Source organism: Solea senegalensis, linkage group LG8, assembly GCF_019176455.1.
Source record: "Solea senegalensis isolate Sse05_10M linkage group LG8, IFAPA_SoseM_1, whole genome shotgun sequence".
Classification (NCBI taxonomy): domain Eukaryota; kingdom Metazoa; phylum Chordata; class Actinopteri; order Pleuronectiformes; family Soleidae; genus Solea; species Solea senegalensis.
In genome coordinates, this window is record NC_058028.1 from 24482589 (window position 1) to 24506669 (window position 24081).

General features: G+C 41.9%; 1 protein-coding gene across 1 annotated transcript; it reads right to left on the reverse strand.

The window, feature by feature from the left end:
• Nucleotides 1-23696, reverse strand: LOC122773901 (A disintegrin and metalloproteinase with thrombospondin motifs 15-like). The gene is made up of 8 exons (XM_044032884.1): nt 22454-23696; nt 18100-18232; nt 14684-14851; nt 11695-11978; nt 11441-11618; nt 10462-10637; nt 7722-7897; nt 1-4972 (listed from the first exon to the last, which is right to left on the reverse strand). The coding sequence occupies exons 1-8, from the start codon at nt 23402-23404 to the stop codon at nt 4195-4197; spliced, it is 2844 nt and encodes a 947-aa protein (XP_043888819.1). The 5' UTR covers nt 23405-23696; the 3' UTR covers nt 1-4194.
• Between the last annotated feature and the right edge of the window lie 385 nt (nt 23697-24081).

Genomic DNA, 24081 nt, shown 5'->3' on the forward strand with positions numbered 1-24081 from the left:
TGGTTATAATCTCATATATACTTTATTTTATATTGCTAGATGGATGTATACATAGTATACAATACAAAAGACAACTGATAAAAAAAAAACATCTGCACATGATGTAAAAGACAAAAAAAAGTACAAAGCTATCTTTAAGATAGTCAATAGGAAGCAAAACAGAAGATTGAAAAGATGTAAAAACTGCAATGAGTTTCCTGTTAAAGAATTGGCTCTTCACGTTTAAGGACATGTTTACCTTTGAGTACAAGAAGTTATTCGCCTGATGGACTTCAGCCAATATATATATATATATACACACAACATTTAGACTGCTGAAGCATTTTCTATTGAACCGCACATATTTCCAGACGGCAACCAGTTGGACAACTGAAATGAAAACAATCTCATCAAAACAAATGTCCATCCAATTTTCATCCTGTAGTTACAACATGGAAAGTACAGCAATATCTGTTTGATGATTGATTGTTTTTGAGTGAATTCTGCCATTAACTTCACTGTGTGTGTGTGTGTGTGTGTGTGTGTGTTCGATGTGGTACATTTTGTATTTTTTTCACTTCACAGTTCACTAAAGATAATTGACGTGTCACCATGCAAAGTCATTGCTTTTCAAAAGGTTTGGATATCATGTACACAAGGTCCCAAAACACAGGTTGACATGATGCATGATTTTGGCAACAAATAGACCCCGGTCAAACGTGCTACTAACATTTCTGTGTGACCAATCAAGGACGAATGTGACCACGTTCCTAAGCTGCATGAATACAGTCTCAGCCCTTTTTAGACTAATCAGCACCCATATGTTGTTTTATAGCCACTGCCACAGTGTTAATACTGATTATCACGTGTCTGATTAAAACCTTATTTCATGTTACAATAGCATGAGTAATGCTTTCATTCTCTCAGCTCCTCTGGACTCTTCTCTCCCTCGGTCAGTCCTCACAACAGACATGACGTCAGGGTGTATTCGAATACTGGGTGGGGGCGCCAGATCTGATCTCATGTGGTCACAGGAGACACATCGAGGAAGTATTTGAATGCCAGGTGTGAAAAGCTGTACTTAATGCCGTCCACATGTGATCAGATCTCTCAGGACGGATGTTAATGCCAGGTATGAACACGACCACAATGTATGCTTAATGAGCCGAAAACATTAAAGCCACCACTGCCAAATATACTTGCATGTTGCCAAGACAGCACTGACCCACTAAAGCAAGGACTCTGCAGGACCTGTGCATGCATACTCCAGTATTGACTGGCTTCCATGCTTCCAAGGTCAAATGTGTCTGGTTTGGGTTCCTGGATTAACCGTTTAACATGTGTACAACCTGAGCTAATCTGAGGACACCTGGCCATGAATATACTGGATGTCCTTATATGCCCGAAGCAAGGAGAGTTGGGGCTTATCTCATACAGCACAGAGTGACTGCACGTTAGCATGCAAATGTTACTATAGTTCAAAGGCAAACAGTTGTGAAGTGGTCTCTAATGCCACAAAGCGGATTCAAAATCAGCATTTGTTGTCATTGTTAATTGCAATCTGTGAAAGTGATAGTGATCAGGTTTGGGTCTCCTCGCTGTGTCTCTCTCAATATTACTCCATTTTACTCGGGTCTGGAAAACAGACAAGCCTGTTTCATACTTGGATCTGGAATTTCTCAGTTCTGCATGCATCAGGATCTCAGCTTTCAACTAAGAGATTTGTGAGGTTCTAATCCAGAACTTTTTGGGTACAAATCTGACAAATACTAACTCAGATCCAGTCATCTGGCCACAGCTATTTGGCCTTTGTCAAAGTTGTTCAAGTCTTGGTGAATTCTCCCATATCACTGACTTATGTATGAGTTTTGACTCATCCACTACATGAAGCTCTTGTTTGTTTAGGCATAGAGGAGTCGACGTTGCCATGAAGCACAAGGAATGGAGCCTGTGTATGCTGAGGATATATCACAAGCCAACAGGCATTTTACCAAGAACTGTTTTCACTTTGAAATACTGTCAAGCCAATTTTACAATGATGTGCATGTTTTGAAGCAACCATAAGATATTTCCCTTCTTTCTTGTGGGGTGCCGGTTTCAGTATATGGAAGTGTTTAATTGCCTCAATTGGGAGTTTCCATCTGTTTGCGTTTTGTCCTGCCATTGTCTTCTCTCTCTCTTCCATTTAAGGAGATGCTTTGCTTTCTAGAACAATGATTGTGGAAGAAAAGAACAATGAACCTATTATTTGTGTTTGAAATATAACATACTGACCATATAAAGTGTTTAGGTTTGATTACTTTGGGGATATTAATAATGAATATACAATGTCTTCGGATACAGGACGCCATTGTTTCAATCAACCATAAGAGAAAATATTTGACAAGCTTGAATCAGTTTTGCTTGTACAAGTACAAATATGACTGATTATCAGTTGTTCATTTTCTGTTGACAGATTCACTGATTTGTCAGATAACTTTTGACAAGGACGCATCAACAGCGATTAAGTTTTGACAGAAGTGTACAGTGGCTGCTGCTTCTGTGCACCTCAGGCTCTCAGTGTGCGTATTCTTTGTGGAAGGTGAAGCTTGGACTACGTGATGCATGTGAAGTGTGTGACACCCGTATCGCTCACCTGCTGCAACTCACGTTCACCTGTGCGCACCTGCTGTGAAGCTGCTACTTTTCCAGCTCTGTGTTTCACAGTGTTTGCCTTTGAAAATGTATAAATCTAACATCTATGCTACTGCAGATATTTCACAATTAAAGCATTTTTAAGGTCCAGTGTGTAACATTTTAGAGGGTCGTTGGCAGATATTGAATATATTACAAATAAGTGTGTTTGAAGAAGTGTCTAACTGAGTCGGTGAGGGCGTTGTGTTACAGAATCCACCATCATGTGCTCTCATGTTTCTGCAGGAGTTTTGTGTTCCCACATGAACCCATACCACAAACAGCAGGGAGAGTGGGAGAAGTAGAGCGAGTTTTGAAAGAGTGATCGCCACCTTTCATGTCTTGAGAGTGCATTCTGCAGTCTCACCAATAGATGTCACCAAGTCTTACACACTGGACCTTTAAAATCTACACTGGATTTATCCAGCAGGACAGCTGCACATGCAGAAAGTGTTGTGTATATATGAATATACGGTATATGTTCGGGCCATATTTGACAGACACAGACATTGTGGTCAAAGATCCGTCTCTTTTGCCGTTAAAAAGAAAATGGAGCAAAAATAAGACCCAGTACACTGTGGGTGCTCTAACCTTATTAGCCTTATATATCTAACCTATATATAAAAAAGCTGGTCATTAATAGACTTTTCAACTGGACCAAAATAAAAAGCAAAATGTTCTGGGACTCACACATGCTGGTGTTATAGCTCCTTGGCAACACTGAACAAACATCTGAGCATTCGTCAGTTTGTTTTACACATGACAGACAAAGACGTGTTATGATTGCACCCTATAAACACACTAGATTCACTGTATACACAAGGTTAACATCTCAGCTCTTACCACGCTAATACAATACTTTTCGTTTTGCTTGGTCAACAGAATTCAGGAATTATTTGATATTGATCCAGTTGTTTCAAGTGCGTAGGATATCATGGTGTCTGGCTGTTTGCAGATGAACCGACTGGCACTGAATCAAGACAAAAAGATAAACAATAAAGGAGGAACAGACCGATTCGGGTCTAGAATGTGGCAGCTACAGTACTGTGTTTCACGTGTCAGCTGAGTGGTCAGCCGAATGAGTAGAAATGTCAAGTCACAGATACCTGCTCCTGATAAAAGCACAGTGCAAGTCTCATAAGCTTTCATCCAGTCTCATCTCATCCTTTTCATGGACCGATATCAACGAGCGATGTCTCTCCATCTCTGGTAGCGTCTGTACAGTTTGCACAGGTTTGGTGTGTCTTTGTTCCTGGTAGAGGTAGACTAACCGAAAGTCAAACCCACCACAGTTTGACGGTTCAATTTACAAGACAGCGTGTCCTCAATTTTTATGTAAACAGGTCTCTGTCTTTTCAAAACAGGAGCAGCTGAAGGTTCTCTCCTTCTGTAGCGCAGATGCTTCTGCAGACAGACTGAAGTTGAGAGGATTTGCACCAAATGCGGCCGTTGAATCATTGTCATGCTGATTTGGTATAAGGTTCATATCAAATCATCTGTCTGCCCTTAAAAGGTAAGCCCACTTCCTGTGTCTGCACTTCTCTAACATGGTTTGAGGTTGCAGAGGTCCAGTTCCTGAGGCTTCCTCTTCCCAGAGCAGTGCTCTCTGGGTAGATGCAAGCCATTATCTGTCATGCACTGCACCAGCCGCCTTTTAAAGCCCCTTCCACAGGACTTGGAGCAGTGAGACCAGGTCCCCACATCCCACATGGGACATGGATCCCCACACATTCTCACTGCAACAGGCTTGTCAGCACTGTCACAGTCCACTGCAGGACGTCCCTCTGCACTCTGGCACTGCACCAGCCTCTTCTGTAAACCGCTGCCACAGGTCACCGTGCATACATCCCAGTTTCCCGTCACCCAGTGACTGACCGGCCTCTTGCCCATCACCTGCTTCTTAGCTTCTACTTTGTTGCTGTCTATCAAGACGCTGTTGTGCGCTTTGTGGCTTCTCTCCTCTTTCTGCAGAGTTTTCTGCTCCTTGCTCTCCTTAGTGATGTAGAAAGAGTAGCGCACCCTGGGCGGAGTCATCTTCCCCACAGAGAGCACTTCTACAGTGAGGGGCTCCTTCAGAGGCCTGGTGGCTCGCAGAATCTCCACCGATGTGGAGGTGCCGCTGTAACGCAGCAGGCTGCCCTTCACCAGCAGGTCGCGCTCTGCAGCCGACACCACGTAGTCGCCATTCAGGAGGTACTTTCCGTACTGGTTCTTCACTGCCAGGTAGTTTTCATCACTGACTATTCCACGATAGCCACGCTGACGGATGTCGACGTTGGAGGCTCCTATTGGCAGCATCACCACAAAGTTGTAGCCGTGACTGTAAAAGAGTGAAAGTGTACATTTTGAGTGATCTTAAAATTGTAGTGTGTGACATTTATATAAACAATTATATTCATGCTTAAACAAATGTCAGTTACATTCAAACAAAAGACGGGCGATGCTCAATCAGATGATCATCAAAGCTCACGTAGCAAGAGAGTCATCATCGGAAATGTTTAAAAATGTTTAAACTATTTTTATTGTCAAGCAAACAGTAAAAAATAGAAAAATATACAAAAATAAGTAATAAAAAAGATGCAAGGTATATGTTTAAAAAGGATTTGTTTTCTCTTTCGATTCATGGTGTTTAATTAGGGTGTAACTTTTGTTTGTATATTCCTGTTCCTGCAGATGAATGTATTTTTTACTATTGCTGTTATTTCCTATAGTTTCCCTAACTTACTCTGGTTTAGTCTTGTCTTTTCTTTCTTTTTCATAAGCCTGTGGCTACTTGACGTATATTCCTTTTCCTTCTGGACGTTATGCCATTTGCCAGCTCAACACAACTCTCCCTGTGTTTCCCAGTGTAGTGGTTTCTCAAATCAAGACGAGACAACTTTCAGAAGTGAATTCTACCGCTCAAATAACCTGGTTGTTCAGCATTTTGACAGGATAAGTGCTTCTCGTTCCCAACTGCCCCTTTGTTCTATAACAATGCGTGAAGACAAAAATGTTCCTCTCACCACATGTTGAAATAATCTCAGATTAAATAAAACGGAGTAAGACAGGAACCAATATTTACTCCGAGTGAAATGGGATCACTGATTTGTTTGTGTGAAAGTCAAACACAGCATTGAGCTTTTCTTGTCCTCAAATTTGATTGTGTATATATGTGAATATAATGTAAAGCTGTATCACACAAGTAGAGCTGCAACTAACAATTATTTTCATTATCGATGAATGGTTTGGTCCATAAAATGTCAGAAAACCTTAAATTATGTTGATTGGTGTTTGTCAAACCTGGAAATGTCTTGTTTTGTCCATGTGATGTTTTAATGAGGAAAAAAGCTTCAAACCAATTAATCAATTATTAAAATAGTTGTCGATTAATATAGTAATCGATTAATAATACACAAGTATTGTATATTATTAATTTAGCCTATAGACTTCTATACATTTAAAAATGGTGCTCCAATGCCTTTGTGAGTAGGGTCCACACACACGTTGATGTTGAGGGACATTCCTGATCAGTCAGTGAGGACCATCCAACTGTTAAACTGTCATGTACATAAGAACTCTCTTTCGGAGTTTCTGAATCTATTCCATTGCAGTTTTTGTGAGCCTGTGATTCCGCAGACTTTGCCAAAGGGAATTACCCACAGATCATTTTGTGTGAGTTAACAAACTAAACAGGAATATAATCAGAAACAATCATGGAAAAAGCAGCAAAGCCTGATGCTAGCGTTGCAAGAAAATGATATAATGTCATTAGAAGGATGTATGAACATGCTTTGACGTTTACGCTCGGTTTTTTTTTCTGCTGACTTTAGTTTTTATGATGTCATTTTGTCCAAAGGAGTAAATCAAATATTTAAAATCAAGCCCTCATCCACTCTGTAAGTTAAGAGCACGGAACACATGGATAAGCACCCCGGTTGAGAAGAGAGTAAACAACATAAAACAAAAAACCCCAGAACCAAATGGAGCTACAGCATGTGGCACATATACTGTTGTGCAGCTCCACTCATATTTAAGGCCTTGCTCCTCTTTACAATCAATCACTGACCAGCTGTTGGTCATTAACATGCTAAGATTCAGTTACTTTTCAGGTTGGAGCTGAGAGGCTTGTTTTCTTACATGTGTCAGTGGGCGTGGCTTCAGGAAAGTATAAAAGCCTAAAACTTTATCTGCCTCAGTTTCTCTCTGTCTCTCCTCTGCCTTTTCCCTTAGTTTAGTGTGTCCACTCACTTAATAGAAGACTGAGGAGTGTGTTCTCAAGAGAAACCTCCACTATGTTATCAAGCTTCCAAATACAGATGAGAAATGTGTTTAGACTATTATAATAGAGAAGGTACGTGCCAGTTTCTGATTCAGCGTTCTTCTTTATTATAATGCACATGATTTTGGAGCTGGGATGACAACAAAAACAGCCTTTTGCACTTCATTCGGAAGCGGAACTGTTCCATGACCAAGTCACAATGTCCCTCCTAAACCTTTCAGCCCTAAACTCTCATGACCTATAAGTGTGAGAGGCAGCAAGGGTTTGATATGATATAAACAGGAATGGAATTGGTTTTACATTGAAAACTTACTTTTCATTTGACGCACAAAATGTGATGATGTTACACTGACTCACTGTGAGGGTGGACATTGGTACTGAGCCCATGTTCAGGCCAAACAACAGCTGGAGCACTCTGCGTCTACTGTGAACCAAGGGGCAACTTACTGTGACATCATCTACTGATTTATTAACTCCTGCTGTGGAGTCTCCACTTGAATATTTGGACCAGCACCATGTTGGTGTCTGTATCAACGTGTGAGTGAATGAGTGAATGGGTGAATGGCAAAACTGAAACGCGCTATAAAAACACAAACCATTTATTGGGACCATATTCTCACTGATTTGCATGCAAACTGATTTCTTGCAACCAGTGCAGAGATGACAGGTTTCACTTCTGCGTCCTATCCAATCTCCCCTTTTGTAAATGTACTTAAGAATTGTAAAACTATTAAATATAAACAAATGTTACATTCAAACCATGCTGATTAAGCCTATATGATATGGAATGTGTTTGCATGTTACTTACACAGGTTTGGTGAACAATCCTGAGATTTTCTTGCAGCCTTTGTTGTCCCCACCGCACACTCCGCACTTGTCGAACTTCTTGTCCGAGTCCAGCTTGCTGTCACAGCCTGCCTTGATGCATTTTCCCTGAACACATACAGCTGAGGTGTCTGGAGAGCAGGGCGTCCCATCCACGACCTGTATTAGGGTTTGACCGCTTTATTATTACACCATCCTTGGCTGATGTCATTGGTTAATGTGTCTAAAAGACAAAAGAGAGCAAAGCTGCAGACACACTTCTGCCAGTCGTCAGTTTAACGCAGGAAAAGAACGAGGGGAGTTGAAAGTGTTCTTTAGTGTCACTGAGCCGTGGACTTGTGTTGCTGCTACAAGTGGGTTTTGATGCTGCTTACATAAATCCACTCGACTGCCACTGACACATCTCCACTCAGCACTGTGCTGAGGATGGAATTACCTGTTTCTCTCATGACCCCCGGACCCTGAATGACTTTTGATTTGTTACGACTCGTTTGGACGTTTATTTTTCATTCGGACTTTTATTGTTCTGTCTGGTATTTGGTGTTTCTGTTGTTTTTGACTTGCCTTGCGTTTTTTTGTTTTACTCCCACTGAGTAAGTTATGTTTTTGGCTGCATCAGCCCATTTTTGGGCGGCATAACTCAAAAAGTAAAAGACAGATTTGGATGAAACTTTCTGCGGATTTAAGTTTACGACCCAAGACATAATTATAATTTGGTGGTGATGTTGATTCAGGAATTCCTTCAAATTGTTAACTCTTTGAGACAGGGGAGTTTTTTAAGTATTGGTTTTGAAATATGTAATATAATAAAAATATAATATGTGATATTGTAATGGCGGCCTGTCCAGGGTTTTACCCTATGTCAGCTGAAATTGGCACCACCGCCCCCCCGCGACCCTCATGTGGAGGATAAAGTGGTGAAGAAGATGAGTGAGTGAGTATATCAAATAGATTTAAGTTACTGTGCAGTTTGGTGGAAATCTGGACAGACACTGTGGGAAACTAAGGTGCATTTGCAGAGGTTAAGCCACTCTCTGTGCTTTATCTAGTTTATTCTGTCTTGGTCATCTTGTGTCTGGTATTATTTTGTATAACTTACTTGTTTTACTTCCTGTCTTTAAACACACTATGTCATTTCTTCCACTACAAGTCTCCCAATCAAAACAATAACAAAATAGCTAGTTTGATGTCATGAAATCATGGGAATTGTTGTCTTGTTGGCAACACAACAAATGGCACAGAGTAATAATGAGCCATTAGTGAAAAATACACACAATAAAATGAAAGAAAAAACAAACAAGAACAAAAGAAGAAAACTAGTAGCAGCAAATATTTCCTTCCACGCTTTCATTGTGGATCTGTCTGGAAGTAATAGCACAGACAGTCAAATTAGGTCATTAAAAGGCAACGGAAATGAAATGGTCTGTTTCCATGAACAGAAATCCACATTACTGCAGATATTAAGAGTGTAAAACTAAAATAAAATGTCATATATTAGATATATTACACAGAAATGTTGCATACTATATCTTTGAGTTTGCCTGATGGGATTTTCCAGTGTACTGTTAGTTCCTCCCCTTGTGTATTTTATCATTCTGTGTTTTATTGTCAGTTCATCTTGTTACTCTGGTTACCTTTGTTTTCTGGTGTCTCAGCAATTCTTGTGTTTACTTGAGGACGTTTTTTAGCGATTTTAGATTTTTGTTTTACAGTTCAGTTTGATGTTTGCCTTACTTAAGCCCTCACCTGGATTCCCCTTTGTGAGTTATCGTTATTAAATACTTGACTGTTTGCACTTAAAGCCCTGCATTCGAGTGCAGTTTCTTCTAGTTTCTTCTTGCAGTCTGTATAAGAGCCAAGTCTCTCAAGGCAGACACTTAACTGTAAATGTCAGTCATCATCTACCACTTTATCCTCCACCAGAGGGTCGCGGGGGGTGCTGTGCCAATCTCAGCTACATCGGGCGATAGGCGGGGTACACCCTGGACAGTTCGCCAGTCCATCGCAGGGCCACACACAGCTAGAGACAAACAACCATTCACTCTCACACTCACTCCTATGGTCAATTTAGAGTGTCCAATTCACCTAATCCCCACATTGCATGTTTTTGGACTGTGGGAGGAAGCCGGAGAACCCGGAGAGAACCCACGCACACACGGGGAGAACATGCAAACTCCATGCAGAAAGGCCCTTGTTCCAACCGGGGCTCGAACCTGGGTCTTCTCGCTGCAAGGCGAGAGTGCTAACCACTACACCACCGTGTAGCCTTAACTGTAAATGCCTAACCTAAAAACACAGAGCCACTTAAATGTTTCACTCCACATCCCATAAGGTCTTGACTCATGATGTGTTCAAGGACATGAAGCAGTGCAGATGTCATAGTATTAAGATCATTTCACAGACACATCTAGATCTACAGTAAGTGTAAGAGAACATTTTTATTTATGGCAGTATAATAGAAGCAGGTCAAGCTGCTCTGAACTGTCTTAAGGCTTTTCACGAAAGCTTTAACTTTAAAATCAGCCTCAGGTAATTATGTGCTGGTGGTGAAGTGGAGTGGTGTCATCTGCCTTGAACTCAAACATGTTAACTTTCTTCGTCAACACACCATGCCGACAGTCTTTTTAATCCAGCTCCACATTTTTGTGTTATCAACAGTGATTTAACTCCAATTGCATGTTTGGTGCCGTGAATGTTTCAGTGGAAGAAGTTGTCATACATACCTTCTGAGCGTGGAAATGGAAGTACCCAGTTCCATTGGCTCGGCAGATGAGCTTGCACTGGTCCTTGGGAGAGATGCCTGAATATTTAGGAACCCAAACCACAGAGGAACCCAATCTGTTGGTGTTTAGGTTCAAGCCGTTGAATGCCTCACACTGCTCCTCCCGGAAACTCTTTCCTGGAGATGAAAAACAAAGTTACAGCAGAATGACGGTTAGTCCAGAACTGTTTAAGCAGATGTTGGTGTGAAATACTGTCATTTAAAGCTTAGTTATTAGCTGTATCTCGAGTGTTTGCTCTGTGACATGGGTCTCTTGGTCTCGAGGCTCTGACAGTCAATTCTGAGCCATTTCAGGCGTGAGCTCTGGCTAACTGTCTGGAAAATTGGGTGCGGACCTGGTCCAGAATGTGCCGTTCACACATGACTAAGACAGTAGTGATTATCTGGGTCAAATGTTTTCACAACAGGAGGAAAATCTCCAGGGGGATCCAGGCGAGGGGGTGGAGCCTGGCTGGAGCGTGCAACATGCACTAGACAGGACACTCACCCACCCTGTGGATCATTTGGAGTTCCTCCTACAGAGTTCTCACATGAGCTCACTCAGAAATTGGAACACCAACACATAAGATCATAAAAATCTGCATTTATATTCAAGATTATTACCTATTTATTATTATTATTATTATTTTTGTTTCATTTTACTGTATTATTTGTCCTTAATGGATCACAACAACTCATTGTTCTTTGCTGCCCAGCAATTCCCATGATTCCATGCTGCTTCATGATGTTATCGAACTGGCTTTTGTATTTTGAATGAGAGAGGTAGTACTCTGTGTTAAACTGTGCAGCTTGTGACTGAAACAATGTTGTATTAATATTTGTATGATGATTTTGAACGTGGCAATGAAAGTTAATGATAGTGATTGGGCCATTTATAGCTCTTTATGGGCGTCTACCTGTATAAATGCAGACTAGCGTACCTGTATCAGGACAGGGGTTGAGGTTACAGGAGCGGTATTTGATGCGGACCCCGTAACAGTATTTGCCTCCATTCTCAGGGACAGGGTTGTTGCACTCTCTCTTTGCCAGCTGAACTCCACCACCACAGGTACGAGAGCAGTCTCCAAATGCACCCCACTTCCCCCAGCGGCCGTCCACCTACAACCACAGTGGTAAATCAGTGTGACGTCAGCTGATGACATCGAAATACAGTAACTGATTGTAAAACACTCACCTTGATGTGCATGGTCACATTCTTGTCGCTGCAAACTCCTTGGTAGCAGAACTTGCCAATGCCACAGCTGGTGCCGTCCGCCCAGGGAAAGTGTCTGGTTTGACACACCAGTTGTCCGCGGGCCTTTCCCGTGCACCACAGTTTGGAGCAGGGCTGCATGTAGGGGCAGGGTTTGGAGGAGGCACCAAAGGCCAGCTCACACTGACGGTGCAGGCTGTAGCTGGAGCCCGGAAGGTTGTCAGGAAGTGACAGCTGCCTCTGAGGCTGGTCCAACAGACAGTCTCCTACATAAACCAACAAACAGCACTGCAGTCAATCAGACGGCACGAATATAACATGGCGGAGTTGGAGGTTGTGTACACACAATCATAAAGTAAACTCTTAAGAACAAAAAAACAAATTGCGATCCAGCAAAAACATCAGTCTTACTTTCCTTTTTTAATACTTGTAATAATTATTTTTTGGAAATTGTAATTCCTATACAACAGTAATCCATTACTGAATAATGCATTACTGCCCAACACTGGTTACAAACCTATCACATGATAACAAAAAAACGATACAATTTATCTTGTTGCAAAATGAAGCTTAGGTTATAATTACCTGTAATGGTGTTAGAATATGAATGAGGGCAACATGTGAATAAGGAATGATAAGGAATAATGCTCCTTAACATGTTTGGATTGAGACATGGTGAGCATCTGCTCTTAGTCATGTTAGAGCCTTCAATCTTCAGACACGTCAGCTATCATCTGGCATTGAAATAGCCTCTGGGGCAGTGGACCAGTATTTTGGAGCTTCCCATGTAGACAGCAAATATCTTGGCCAAGACCCATTTTCCATTTCCCGAACATTGTTTACAGTCTGAGCAACGTGAGACGTGAGAATGGAGTTACAGTTACAGCACTTTTTTTGGGGTTTTTTTTTCCCCTAACAGCTAGCAAGATTTTTGGCTGTCCTAAAATAACAGCTGTTTGCATGTAAATGCAGATAAAATGCATTTTGGTCGACGCGTTCCATATCTTTTCCTCTCGTTTTGGACTGCAGACCCACCACAGCATGCTAAAAACATCATTCTCCAAACTAGAAATGGAAACAACTCAGATTCTGCATGTTCCTATGTAGAAAGATTTCTGATAACAAGCTAATCTAATCAGTGTTAAGATGCTGTGACAGGATGTTCAGGTGAGTTCATGTGAGGTAGAGACAGCTAATGTAGAAAAGCGTGTTCAAGTAAATGGAGGTAATAAATTGCCTTTTAAGACTCTTTATTACACTGAATCTACTTGTTCTCACTTAACGGGAGTTTACATTTGAGCATAAAGTGTGTGTGTGTGTGTGGTCAGTTTATCATTAGAAAATATATCACAAGGCAAGGAAAAACATATTTACTTGCATAACTGTGTTTAACTCCCATGTGGTGTGTTTATTACACTCCAGTGTGGAATGTTATTTGAATGGTCTGTCCAGGTTTGTGAGGATCTTGTGTCATTAATTACTGACTCATCCTGTGGCAGTTTCTCTTGACATCAATGCTTCAAAATGGCAAATGCGTTTTCAGCTCATGCTAAATGTTTACTCGATGCAACTGAATTAGAACTATCAGCACACCCAGGACGACTTAACTGTGTTTTTAATGATCAAAACAAAGAAAAATACACCCAGATGTTCAGCAATTCCCAGTATTTTTGTAAAAAACTCTGGCCAGCAAATGACACAACTCGATTAACTTGTCATTCTCAAGTTCTTAAAGCTGTATGAGAAACTGGCAGCTGCATCAAAGTGATGATCAAATCTAATGTTTTGAATTAATTCAATTCTGATTTGATTATTCCATCATTTTACCACATTTCAGCTATGACTGCTGTGGCCTACAGATAGTCGGGCTCTTTTAGCAACAAAATGTTCCACTACATCACCAGCTGGTTATAATCCTGGGAGGGACGAGTATAGTGGGTTTATCAGTGTTTTATTAGCAGACTCGCTGCTGAGGTTAAAAACAAGATTGGTCCGATCACTGAGTTTAAGGCAAAACAGAGCACCAAGACAAATAGATAAAAGACACTAAAACTCCTCAAAACATATTTTTACGAATAGTATACTTATTGCAAGCTTTGTTATTTATCGTCATTATTTAATATTATTTCAAGTACATCAAACAAAGAGTATTATATGATTGCATCAATGCAGCTTGTTGAAATACCTCTTGAATTAAAAGCAGCCCTCTTTTACCTCTTATTTGATGAAATAGCTATAAAGAAAGACAGCTTAACATTAACTTAATGTTTAAATTAAGTATTTTAAACCAAATATATGTACCTTGTGTTAGGTAACAATCCTAAGGTACCTAAGTATACATGTCTCGCAGATGAGCTTGCATGATGATGATGGTTATAGCATCTTGATAACAGAGGACCTACAACTAAAGTGAACAGTCTGACAAAAATGCTGTTCAAATGATCAGCTCAACATCATGCACGAGCTACAGGGAAAACCCCCACAGCAACTTCAAACAACTTCAAGGCTGATGGAGAACAGACTCTGCACACGTGATCTTTCCCTCTGTAATCAAGTGAGAACCTGTGCTGTCAGGTCAGCTGTGTTACCGTGTGTGTGTGTGTGTGTGTTACCATGAGCTTGTTTGTCAGAAAAACAGTAAGGAAATGTCTGCCTATAATGACTGTGATGTCCATGTGAATGAATGAAGAATGAACGTTACACAGCTGTGACTATGACTCAGTCACTGTAAAGCAGGGTCTGCCTGAACTAATGCTACACAAATTAACAAAGGGATAACAGAAAGGAGGCTGCAGACATATTTTTGGCCTTTGGTCATACGACTGCACTGATCTGTATAACTGTGACAAAATAGGGCCAATATCTTTATTTTTCTTTCTTCTTGTGGGAGAGATTACTACCAGCTGACGGCAAAGAACGGAATTAGTGCTCCATCTACGTCCATTGACTTATACAGGAAGTGTTTACTAACCATGACCTCTGTCCAGGAACTCTGTAATGATGGCGGCGCTGCACACAGACCAGGGTCGGCTCCTGTCGATCTGAATCAGTGTGGGAGACATCATGTGGTTGTCCTTTAGTTTCCCAAATACCTCTTCACATGCCTTAGTATTGTCGTGGGGCATGCTGAAGACGTGTCCTGGGGAGAGAGAGAGAGGGGGGCGGGGTGGGAACAGAGACACACGGTCACCTCCTTCCATTTTCAGTCATAACATGGTTTAAAATGCAATTACTTTGACATTTCAAGGACATTTCAGGAACCTGTTGTGAGTACCTTTCGCTCTGTGTTTCTCAGTGCTTCGATTAGTGACACGTAAGTGCTGCACACAGGAAGTGATTCATTTGTCATGTCATGGCAGACAGAGACAACAGCGTCACTGCGCTAGTAAAGTGAGATGACTGCAAACAGTCTGGAGTACCCTCTTGTCTCCGCCCACCCGTGCACTGCACACAAATGCTCTCTTAGTCAGGTCTGATAGTTTTGCATGACAGAGTGCATTCTCAGATAAAGGATGCAGCACGTCTATAATTACATTTTATTCTATGGTTCACAAAGAGGCACAATAATACCAACAGAAATCACCTAAAGTTACGTGCTGTAGCTTTAACAGACCACCGCAGATCACCGTACACGCAGTCTGTGTCGATGTATAAACGTGAGCCAAACTTGGACTGAAGCAAAGAGGAATGCATCCATGCATGAGAACATACAGCGTGGCATACATCCATGCTCTAAATCTGGCCTGGTGGGGGAATTCAGTTCCCAAGGTAATTGTTTCATTCCCTAAATACGAACATGCATACTTTCCAAAAGGGGAAAAAAAGAGAAAAGACCAATCATAAAGTGTGGTTTTAGCTTGTTCAATCATGAGACAGGACTGTTCTGAGGGGAAAGTGTGCAATTATTTAACATATATGCAGTTAGTGTAAACCAATGCCTCTCCTGGGGCCTCAGGAGTTACTTGTGCATGTGGTCTCGGGCATTGAGTCCTGCTTCTTTTACAGCCTCATCAACCACTGATTATTGAAAATGAGTGAACCTGTCACTTGTGGGATTAACGGGACTGGCCTTCATGTTCGGAGTAAGTAAAACTTCAGTTTAATGGCGTCCATTAAAGTGCATCAAAAAGCAGAAAAGGAAGGTATTAGCCGTGTTCAACAACACTTCCTTTTCCATTTTACCATCTGACATAAATATGGGCTTATACAAAAGCCTGTGGAAGAGAAAAGAGTGTATTGTCAGGTAGTTACTGCTCATCATTCAGACCACACTTCTCCACCCAGTGGACATAAATCCACACTTCTGAATTTAGTATGATGTCACAAGAAATTGCACTGTTGTAAACTGTAAGCATCTGAGGTAGACTCGCCAAAAGGTATGAGATTTTGAAAACAATGTGCTATTCTTGCATATAATGTGCTAATTCATTTTAGAGGTGTACACAGACAAACTTTATAAACATTGGATACAGCAGACTCAAACCTTTCCTCTCATGTCACGCACATATAGCATTTTCTTATAGAAATGCATATTTTAAAGTAGATCATTGTGATTGGTAATCACTGTCTTCACCATCTCCCTGAGAACCACCTCAGTTCCTGTTGTCCTCTCAAATCCACCCAAATGAGTAAAAGGTAGCGTGGATAGACACAAATAAACAATCATTGTACTGATCACAATGTTGTAAACTGGCAGATGAGACAGCCAACTGAAAGTATGCGGTTGCTAGGAAGAAAAACATATACAATAAGCATATTGAAAAACACTGTGTAGAGTCGAGTATAAACACTAAAAAAGCATAAATAAGGCTTAAGGGTTTTCTTCTACTTCCAGGACTTGCTGTGTGTGAGTGAGAACCACTGCTTTAATAGTTCCACAAATGTCGAGATTAAAACCACGTCATAGCAAATGATGCGTATTTATTTTAGAGCCAACTTCTTCACTAATACGGTGGACTTTTAAAGCGACACTATGAACCTTTGCTGGATGTGCTAAGCAAACGCTCCACGATGAGAGCAGATGTTTGACTTCCAACTATTGAACTGATTGAACTTGATTCTGACAGTTTGAGTCTCTGAGTCTCATTAGCTTAGACTCACTTCTCACTGTGCTCACACACCAACAGAGCAAGGACAGAGGTTCAGGTGCAGAGTGAGGATTAAAGAGGTTCCATTTTCTGGGAAAATTGAGGCTTGATGGGTCATGGGTTTATAAGGGAAAATTTCCTTTGCACTAGGGACATTTTCCCTATTACAAGTCTGTGACCCATTACAATGATTTTGAAGCAGTTATTTTAAGTTTATTAAAGTTGCATAGAGTTGCTTTAATTACTTAACACAGAGCCTCCAAAGAGCAGTGAGACGCAGTCATGAGAAGTCCAGAGAAAAGTAGACTCAGCGATAGATTTGTCTTAAAGTTGCCTTCTTTAAAGCAATACAGACCATCAGGGCGAATATATAACTGCTTTCCATGTGAAATGGTTAATAGGAACTGAAGTTGCGTTATTTTGACTTATCTCTCTCCTGCCACATGCAGCTGCCAAAGTGCAGAATTACATTGTGCAGCTGTTACGTCAAACATGCGCACATCTAAACTTTGGCCCATGGGACCCACAGATCTGCTTGTTCTGAATCTCCCCACCTCATTAGAGACTGATTTACAAACGGACATGAGTTTATGCTATTAGATAGACCCTAGGTCTGAAACCACGCAGAGCTCGGGGACACCATCTACGTGGTAGATCATTGTGTTGCAAAAGCCTTCCAAGCAGAGCGGTTTTCACAAGGCTTACGTAGGTATACGTCTGTCAGAATGGACTGTGGCGTTCCTTTGACGAGCTGCAAGTGGCCCTTGGTCTGCTGGGACTTTCCATTCACACCTGATAGTCAAGTCACAGCTGATAAGAACCGGCATGAGTCACTGTTTCCAAAGCGCTCTGTTTTTGCCTGTCTATACTGAAAGGCAGTCTCAGCCCTCATTTCTGGTCTCCCAAATGCCGGGGTATTTGGACAGCAGGCGTATTGGGAGCGGAATTTATGAATGTTTAAACGAAAACTGAGTAGTATGGATGTATTCTTGGGTTGAATGATGCTATCACGCTGACCTTTAACTGAAAGTTTACTTTTTTATCAGTTGCTTCCCCTGTAATTGTTATAGATGATAAAAAAAAAAAAAAGATGTTGGGAGGGGTCATGGGCTCTCTCGTCTCTCTGGAGTGCCAGAAACAGTTTGAGAACCACGGAATGAAGCATGTCTCACGATGAAGCCTGCTTCAGTTCAAATGCACATTAGCATAAATCTAAAATGTGTGGCATGAAAGCTCAGTCCCTGTAAGTCCAGGCCAGTTAGTCAGCGCTTCACTCAAAAAAACACTCAAACATTCTCACCAAGTTCATGGGCAGTTGTGAACGCTGAGGGCAGGCCGTCATCCTCGATGACAGAGCAGCTCCTCTTCGGGTCACACATGGTCCCAACGTCAGCCATCCCCAGCGTGTCACAGGTCGTGGCACCACAAAGATCCTGTCGATGCAGCGTGGGGAGCATTATTAGCACAAGTCTTTTTTTAGAAGAAGCATGAAAAATCAGACACATCTCAAACCATGTTCCAAACATGATTTGTGTGGTTGAGCTGTGGGGTACAGAGCGAACAGACCATACAGACTAATACAAAGCACATGGGACTCTGCTTTGCTTATTGCTGCTCTCTTCTCAAAATATATTGAGGCAGACGGACAGGGGAGATAGGCCATTACAGATTGCCCCTTGGTGTTTAGGTAAGAGGTAAGAAGATAGTTTGGGAGGGACTAGATGAATCCCACCTGCAACACACAACTCGGAGTGAAGTCAAACCAAACCAAGGGAGTCCACTACATTCTTTACAAGCTACTAATTCTTACCATTCCCCCCTTTTGTGCATCACTTTGGTTCAGAGTAAAACATCTCAACAACTGTTAGAGGGAATGTCATCAAACTACATGCATATTATACATTCATGGTCCCCAGATGTTGAATCTCATTGACTTTAATCTGTTGATATTGCTCTGCAGCCATGTATTGCACATTTATGGTTTTAATTAAGATAGTGTCGAATGGAAGGCTATTAATGTATTTTTGGCTTTTATATTCACCTCATGCAAAACTTTGGTGGTCCCTTAGCTTAAGCTTTAGCCAGCGGCTCTCAAATGGGGTCCATTGGCATTTTGTGTGTTTTACAGAAGCCTTCAGAGTACAATAAATCATTCATTATTCATGTTGTAATCTGAAACAGTTTGTAGATTATTTTCTTATCAAACAATTTATCATCATATTACGCCAGGAGAAATACATGAGTGGGTCCCCAGAATATCTCATCATCCATAGTTGAGGATAATACTGATAAGTGAATAATCATAATAAAATACTCATTAGGGGAAAGTTCAATCAGTTCATTCCATTTCAAAATTGACCTCCCTGTGCTTATGCATTTTTCTTTTTAAATAAGAATACACAAAAGACCCTTTCATTGTATACAAACATTCCAAGCCTAGCGAGCATGCGTGCACAGTTTGGGGTCAGAAAACGTCACAACAGGTCAACAAATAGCATGTATGTCCACGGTCCTCCACCAAATAATTCTGAATTTGGTCTTTCGTTGTCGATTAAGGACCACAAACTAAATAAATTAGTACTAGCTGTCGGCAATAGTCTGCCATAAAAGATTGGCTAGATGATATTAGCAAGTAGCCAGCTATTCACTTCTACCTTATAGATAAAGCTAGCCCGTACACGCAAGAAAGTCTATGCTCATACAAATCTTACAAGGAACGTTTTTAGCACACCATGTTTGGTGTCAGCACGCTAGCCGGCCAGCAGCTAACTACAAGCTAGCTACGTCCAAGACCACAACATAACTTTAGGCAGCATAGGTTTCATATACATATGTGCATTGATACACACATTTCTGTGAAATCCAAACAAATTAATGGTACAAGTGTGTTTTCTGACCCCAAAATGCACATTTCTGTGACGTGGCTCTCTTATGGGTCTATTGACCAAGCATTAAACTAATGTGGGGACGCCAGGAGCACTGCTTTCCGTCAGCCATGTGTAGTCCACACCACTTGCTCTCCATAATCTATGACTAGATTTTTTCCAATGCAGCAGCTGTGCTCATTGTGTCCTCCAAGGACAAACACTGGACCAGGCCTTTCCTATACAGAAGTGCCCTCAGAGTGAACAAGTTATTTCACTGTGGTACTTAGATGAGTGTCTCTGACCTTCAAGAGTTTTGACGTAATTACTCTGCAGTGTGTATTGATGCTCAGTGAGAGTGGAATTATACCTTATTTAAAAGCAGGAAACATCTAACACACCACAGAGAGGAAAGGATGGACAGAAATGAGTCACTATGGAGAAAGAGCTCCGGTTTAGTATGTGCGTGGTCACAGCTATGATGGTAATGTGGGGTTACTTGACAGCTGTGATTATGGTGAATGCATTTGATGGTGTCGCGTTACATCATGGAGGAGTGACTTGTATCCTAACAGGAATTGTATGCCTCCGCGATGGTGACAGACGTGGTTGGAGGCAGAACATCATGGAAAGGTTCCTTTTTTTATTTGGACTCACAGATGAACTGTTTGGATGGACAAGGGTCAGGATCACAAGACATGTTTTTGGCCTCATGTGCATGTTATGAGTTTAGAAAGAAAAACTGACTGAATAAACTAGTAAATGTAATTTATGACAATTCTTATGGCAGATAATGAGACCCACTCCTTATTCTGTAGAAACACATGGGCTGAAGGTCTTCCAAGAGAAAGACTGGCTGATTTGATCTTTTTCTTTTTCTTTTCTTTTAAACAATTGTTAACATTGCAAGATAGGAAAATGTGACACTGTTGGAAAATGAGCAGCCTTTGAGTGCTTTCTCGAATTGTTATTGGAATATTACTCTGTTCAAAGGGTTACATTCTAGATCTAACACTTAATTTATTGCATGTGACCAAACTCTCATTCTATAGAAACACATGCGATCAGAGTCTTTCATGGGAAGGGCCTTCTCACTTGATCTTTTCCTGTGACACAGAAAAAAAGGGCATTGCACAGCTGTGTAGATAAAACACTTCTTTCATGGATGGATTACAGAACTGGTGTATACCAGGCACAAGTGTCAATTGTAGTACCCCTAAGGATTAGGGGTCAGGGCCCACAGCCTCTTTGTTAATGCTTGTTAAGTTAGTCAGAGACAAAACTAATCCATGAGACATGACATGGCTACAAGAACGTCAACTGACCAACGCAGTATAAAAACAACTCAAATGAGACACTACATGACTATAAAGGTGTGCAAAGTAACCTCAGGATACATTTTTGATGGCTACAGCTGTGACGTCACCGATAAAAATCTGAACTCCAGAAAAGGATTTTGCCAGTGCCATGTTGAGGTTTCCAAACTTAAAGTGGAACTGTGCAAGTCACTTTTCACCTCTTTCTCTATGGAGCTCCCCCTACAGTTCCGGAGTACATCGTTTCATACGCCACCGTAAACATCCATCCACTGTCTACTGCTTTATCCTGACTGTCGTAAAAACTCACTGCTGACGCTCCCCCCTCCCTTCCTGTCACGAAGCGTCAAGTTTGTTAGTTCGCTTAGTTTAGTTTTTGTGTTAGTTTAGGCTTAAAGTCACGTTAAGTTCATGTCACTTTTGGTGTGGGTTTGATTTTCACTTCCCCTTTTATTTTGGTAAATGTCATGTCTTACTTTCTCGTAGTTTCCTTAGTTGTTTTGACACATCTCCCCTTATTCCCTCATGCACTTCACCTGGTGATCCTTAAGTAATCACTCGCACCTGCCCTTGATTCCCTCTTCCCTATATAGTGTCCCCAGTTCTTTTGTCTTTTGCCAGTGCGTCGTTTACGCTTCTAGAGTTCACGTCAGGTCCCAAGTTGGTTTAGTCTTAACTCAAGCGTCAAGTCAAATCTTGTTTGTTCTCCTTCTGTAAAGAAGTGATTTTAATTTCATCTAGTATAGTCTAGTTTAGTTTTTACTTCTGTAAAGAAGTGATTTTGTTTTTTCTACTAGTATAGTCTAGTTTAGTGATTTTGATTTTGCCTACCTTTTCAAGAGAATAAAGACTCTTGAAATCCGTCATTGTGCCTCCTGTCTCGTGCATTTGGGTCCAAGCAGTGTATTCCCCATTCCCAACACTTCCCCTCGCCTGACCATGTGCACTTGTTTTCGAGCCGGCAAACACAAGCGTGGAGCCATGTTTTGCCTGCTTCTGTGTGTTTTTCAATTCTCGTCGTTCGCTCGGTCAGACCGTCGTTTCCTCTTCCTCACTTCCTCTGAAACTGGTTTTCTCTGCTACTTTTTCGCAGGCTGTGCCATGATGAACACGATCGCTGCTTTGATCTTACAGCCGGTGCCCTCCTGATTCTGAGGACTCTGTGTCAGACGCCCTGATCTTGCAAGGATGGTTTTCCCCAATAGAGGGAGTGAAGACAGCTCCCAATCTCTCCACAACAAGCCATTTAACCATTGCAATGACAACGAAACTGTTAAACAACCAGTGGTTTCGCCCCCTAGTGGCTATTCTTTACCAGGTTGGCTTCAGAAGGGACCCCAGTCACTATTTCATACATGGTCTGACAGAGACACAACAGTTGTTTAATAATAAAGAGGTCAAACAAGTACATACATTGATGCAATAAGTCTGCAAAGACCACAATTAATGACAATTCTGAGATGTTACCACTTACCTGCTTGGTGAACAGTATGGCAGTGTCCCAGTATTCCGCGTGCTTGTCATTGTGTTTGTTCAACTTCTTCTGCCAGGAGCAGAAGTTCCGCAGAGTCAGAGCTGCGTTGCCGGAAACCTTCGGGCCCTTGTTGGCTTCATTAATCACCATGAACCCAACCACCACAATGTTGATTGAGTTTAAAATGCTGGGGTGTTTGTACAGTCGGGAGGCCACTGACATCAGGGTCAGGAGGTAATGTTTCAGGTCATCCCCGTGAAATTTGGCCATGGATTCATCAGCCACGACCAGCACCTCGACAAATCTGGGGATGGAGGCGAATCGTTTTGACCTTCCTAAGCTTTTCAGCACAGTTTCAGTAAAGTCATCTCTATCCGGCTCAATCAAGTGCTTGTATTTCTCCAGGGGAACAGTGAAGCTGGGATCAGGTGCGACTCCACACCTGCTGGTGAAGTTGCCGTCTGAGCTCGCAGCGCGTGCCCTGCGGCGAATGACATGCGTCCCGTCCAAATAGTTTCGGTTTCCAGACGCGGCTGTTGCGTCTTCACTCCTGCTGATGAAATACTCCATCCCTTTATAAGAGAAGCCTCCGTGTAGGCCTTTACACAGGCTGAGTGCAGCGAAGGAATCTGGGTCTGCGTTGACCTGGCCGGAGTAGAAGCACTCCCTGAGGTCAGCCGCTGTAGAGGCGTTGGATGCTGAGGAGCCACTCTCCGGGGCCAAAGCACCAGCTGCAAGGAAGCTAGAATCCGGTGTGAGTCGTAGGTAAAAATCCTGTTGGAAAGCACTTAGTCTAAAAACAACTTGTCTTTCACTCATCTGCAGATGCTTCTCGTCCACGTTTGGATCCACACGAACTGGTGTGAGGAAATCCACCTCCATACAAAATGTTTGTTTGAAATAAAGGAGGAATTCTACACAAATAACCAAATAATGAATGAGTGTAGCCATGTCTGCTCCCGGTCAGAAAAGTCCACACAGTAATTCAGCTGCTGTGCGTTGGCGTGCAGTTAAAACAAAGTTGTGCGCAACTTCATGAAATGCCGCTTGCGCGTCTTCAGATAACTATGCAAACGCGCTGCCCCTTGAGCTTCTTCATCCTGCACAGCGATTCCACTCTGAACTGCAACTCCTCTGAGCTGCTACACTTTAAACGACAAGGGAAATCTGACTGAGTGCGCGCGCGAGAGAAGCGCGAGGGCTCAGTGGTCGGTGCGTCTAAGTTTGTGCTGCAGACTGCAGCCACTTAACTCTCCAAATATTATTGTTGCTGCACAACATGTGTGACATGAACCGGAGCATCATCCCCCTCCCACAACCTGGACTCATGAGTCACTGCAAAGGGTAACGCACACACACACACACACACGCGCACACCCACACACACACACGCACGCATGCACACACACACACACACACACACACACACACACACACACACACACACACAGGTTTGCACAGCTAGTCTTCTTAGGACACTGTATTGACTTATATTCATTTGGAATCTTAAACAGTACATCACAAATGAGGTTCTGCCTCATTAGGACCAGGTTTTGGTCTCCAAACCTCTGGACCACTGTACAAGATTTTAACAGGCACTGTTGTGAAAATAAGATACCATATCATTT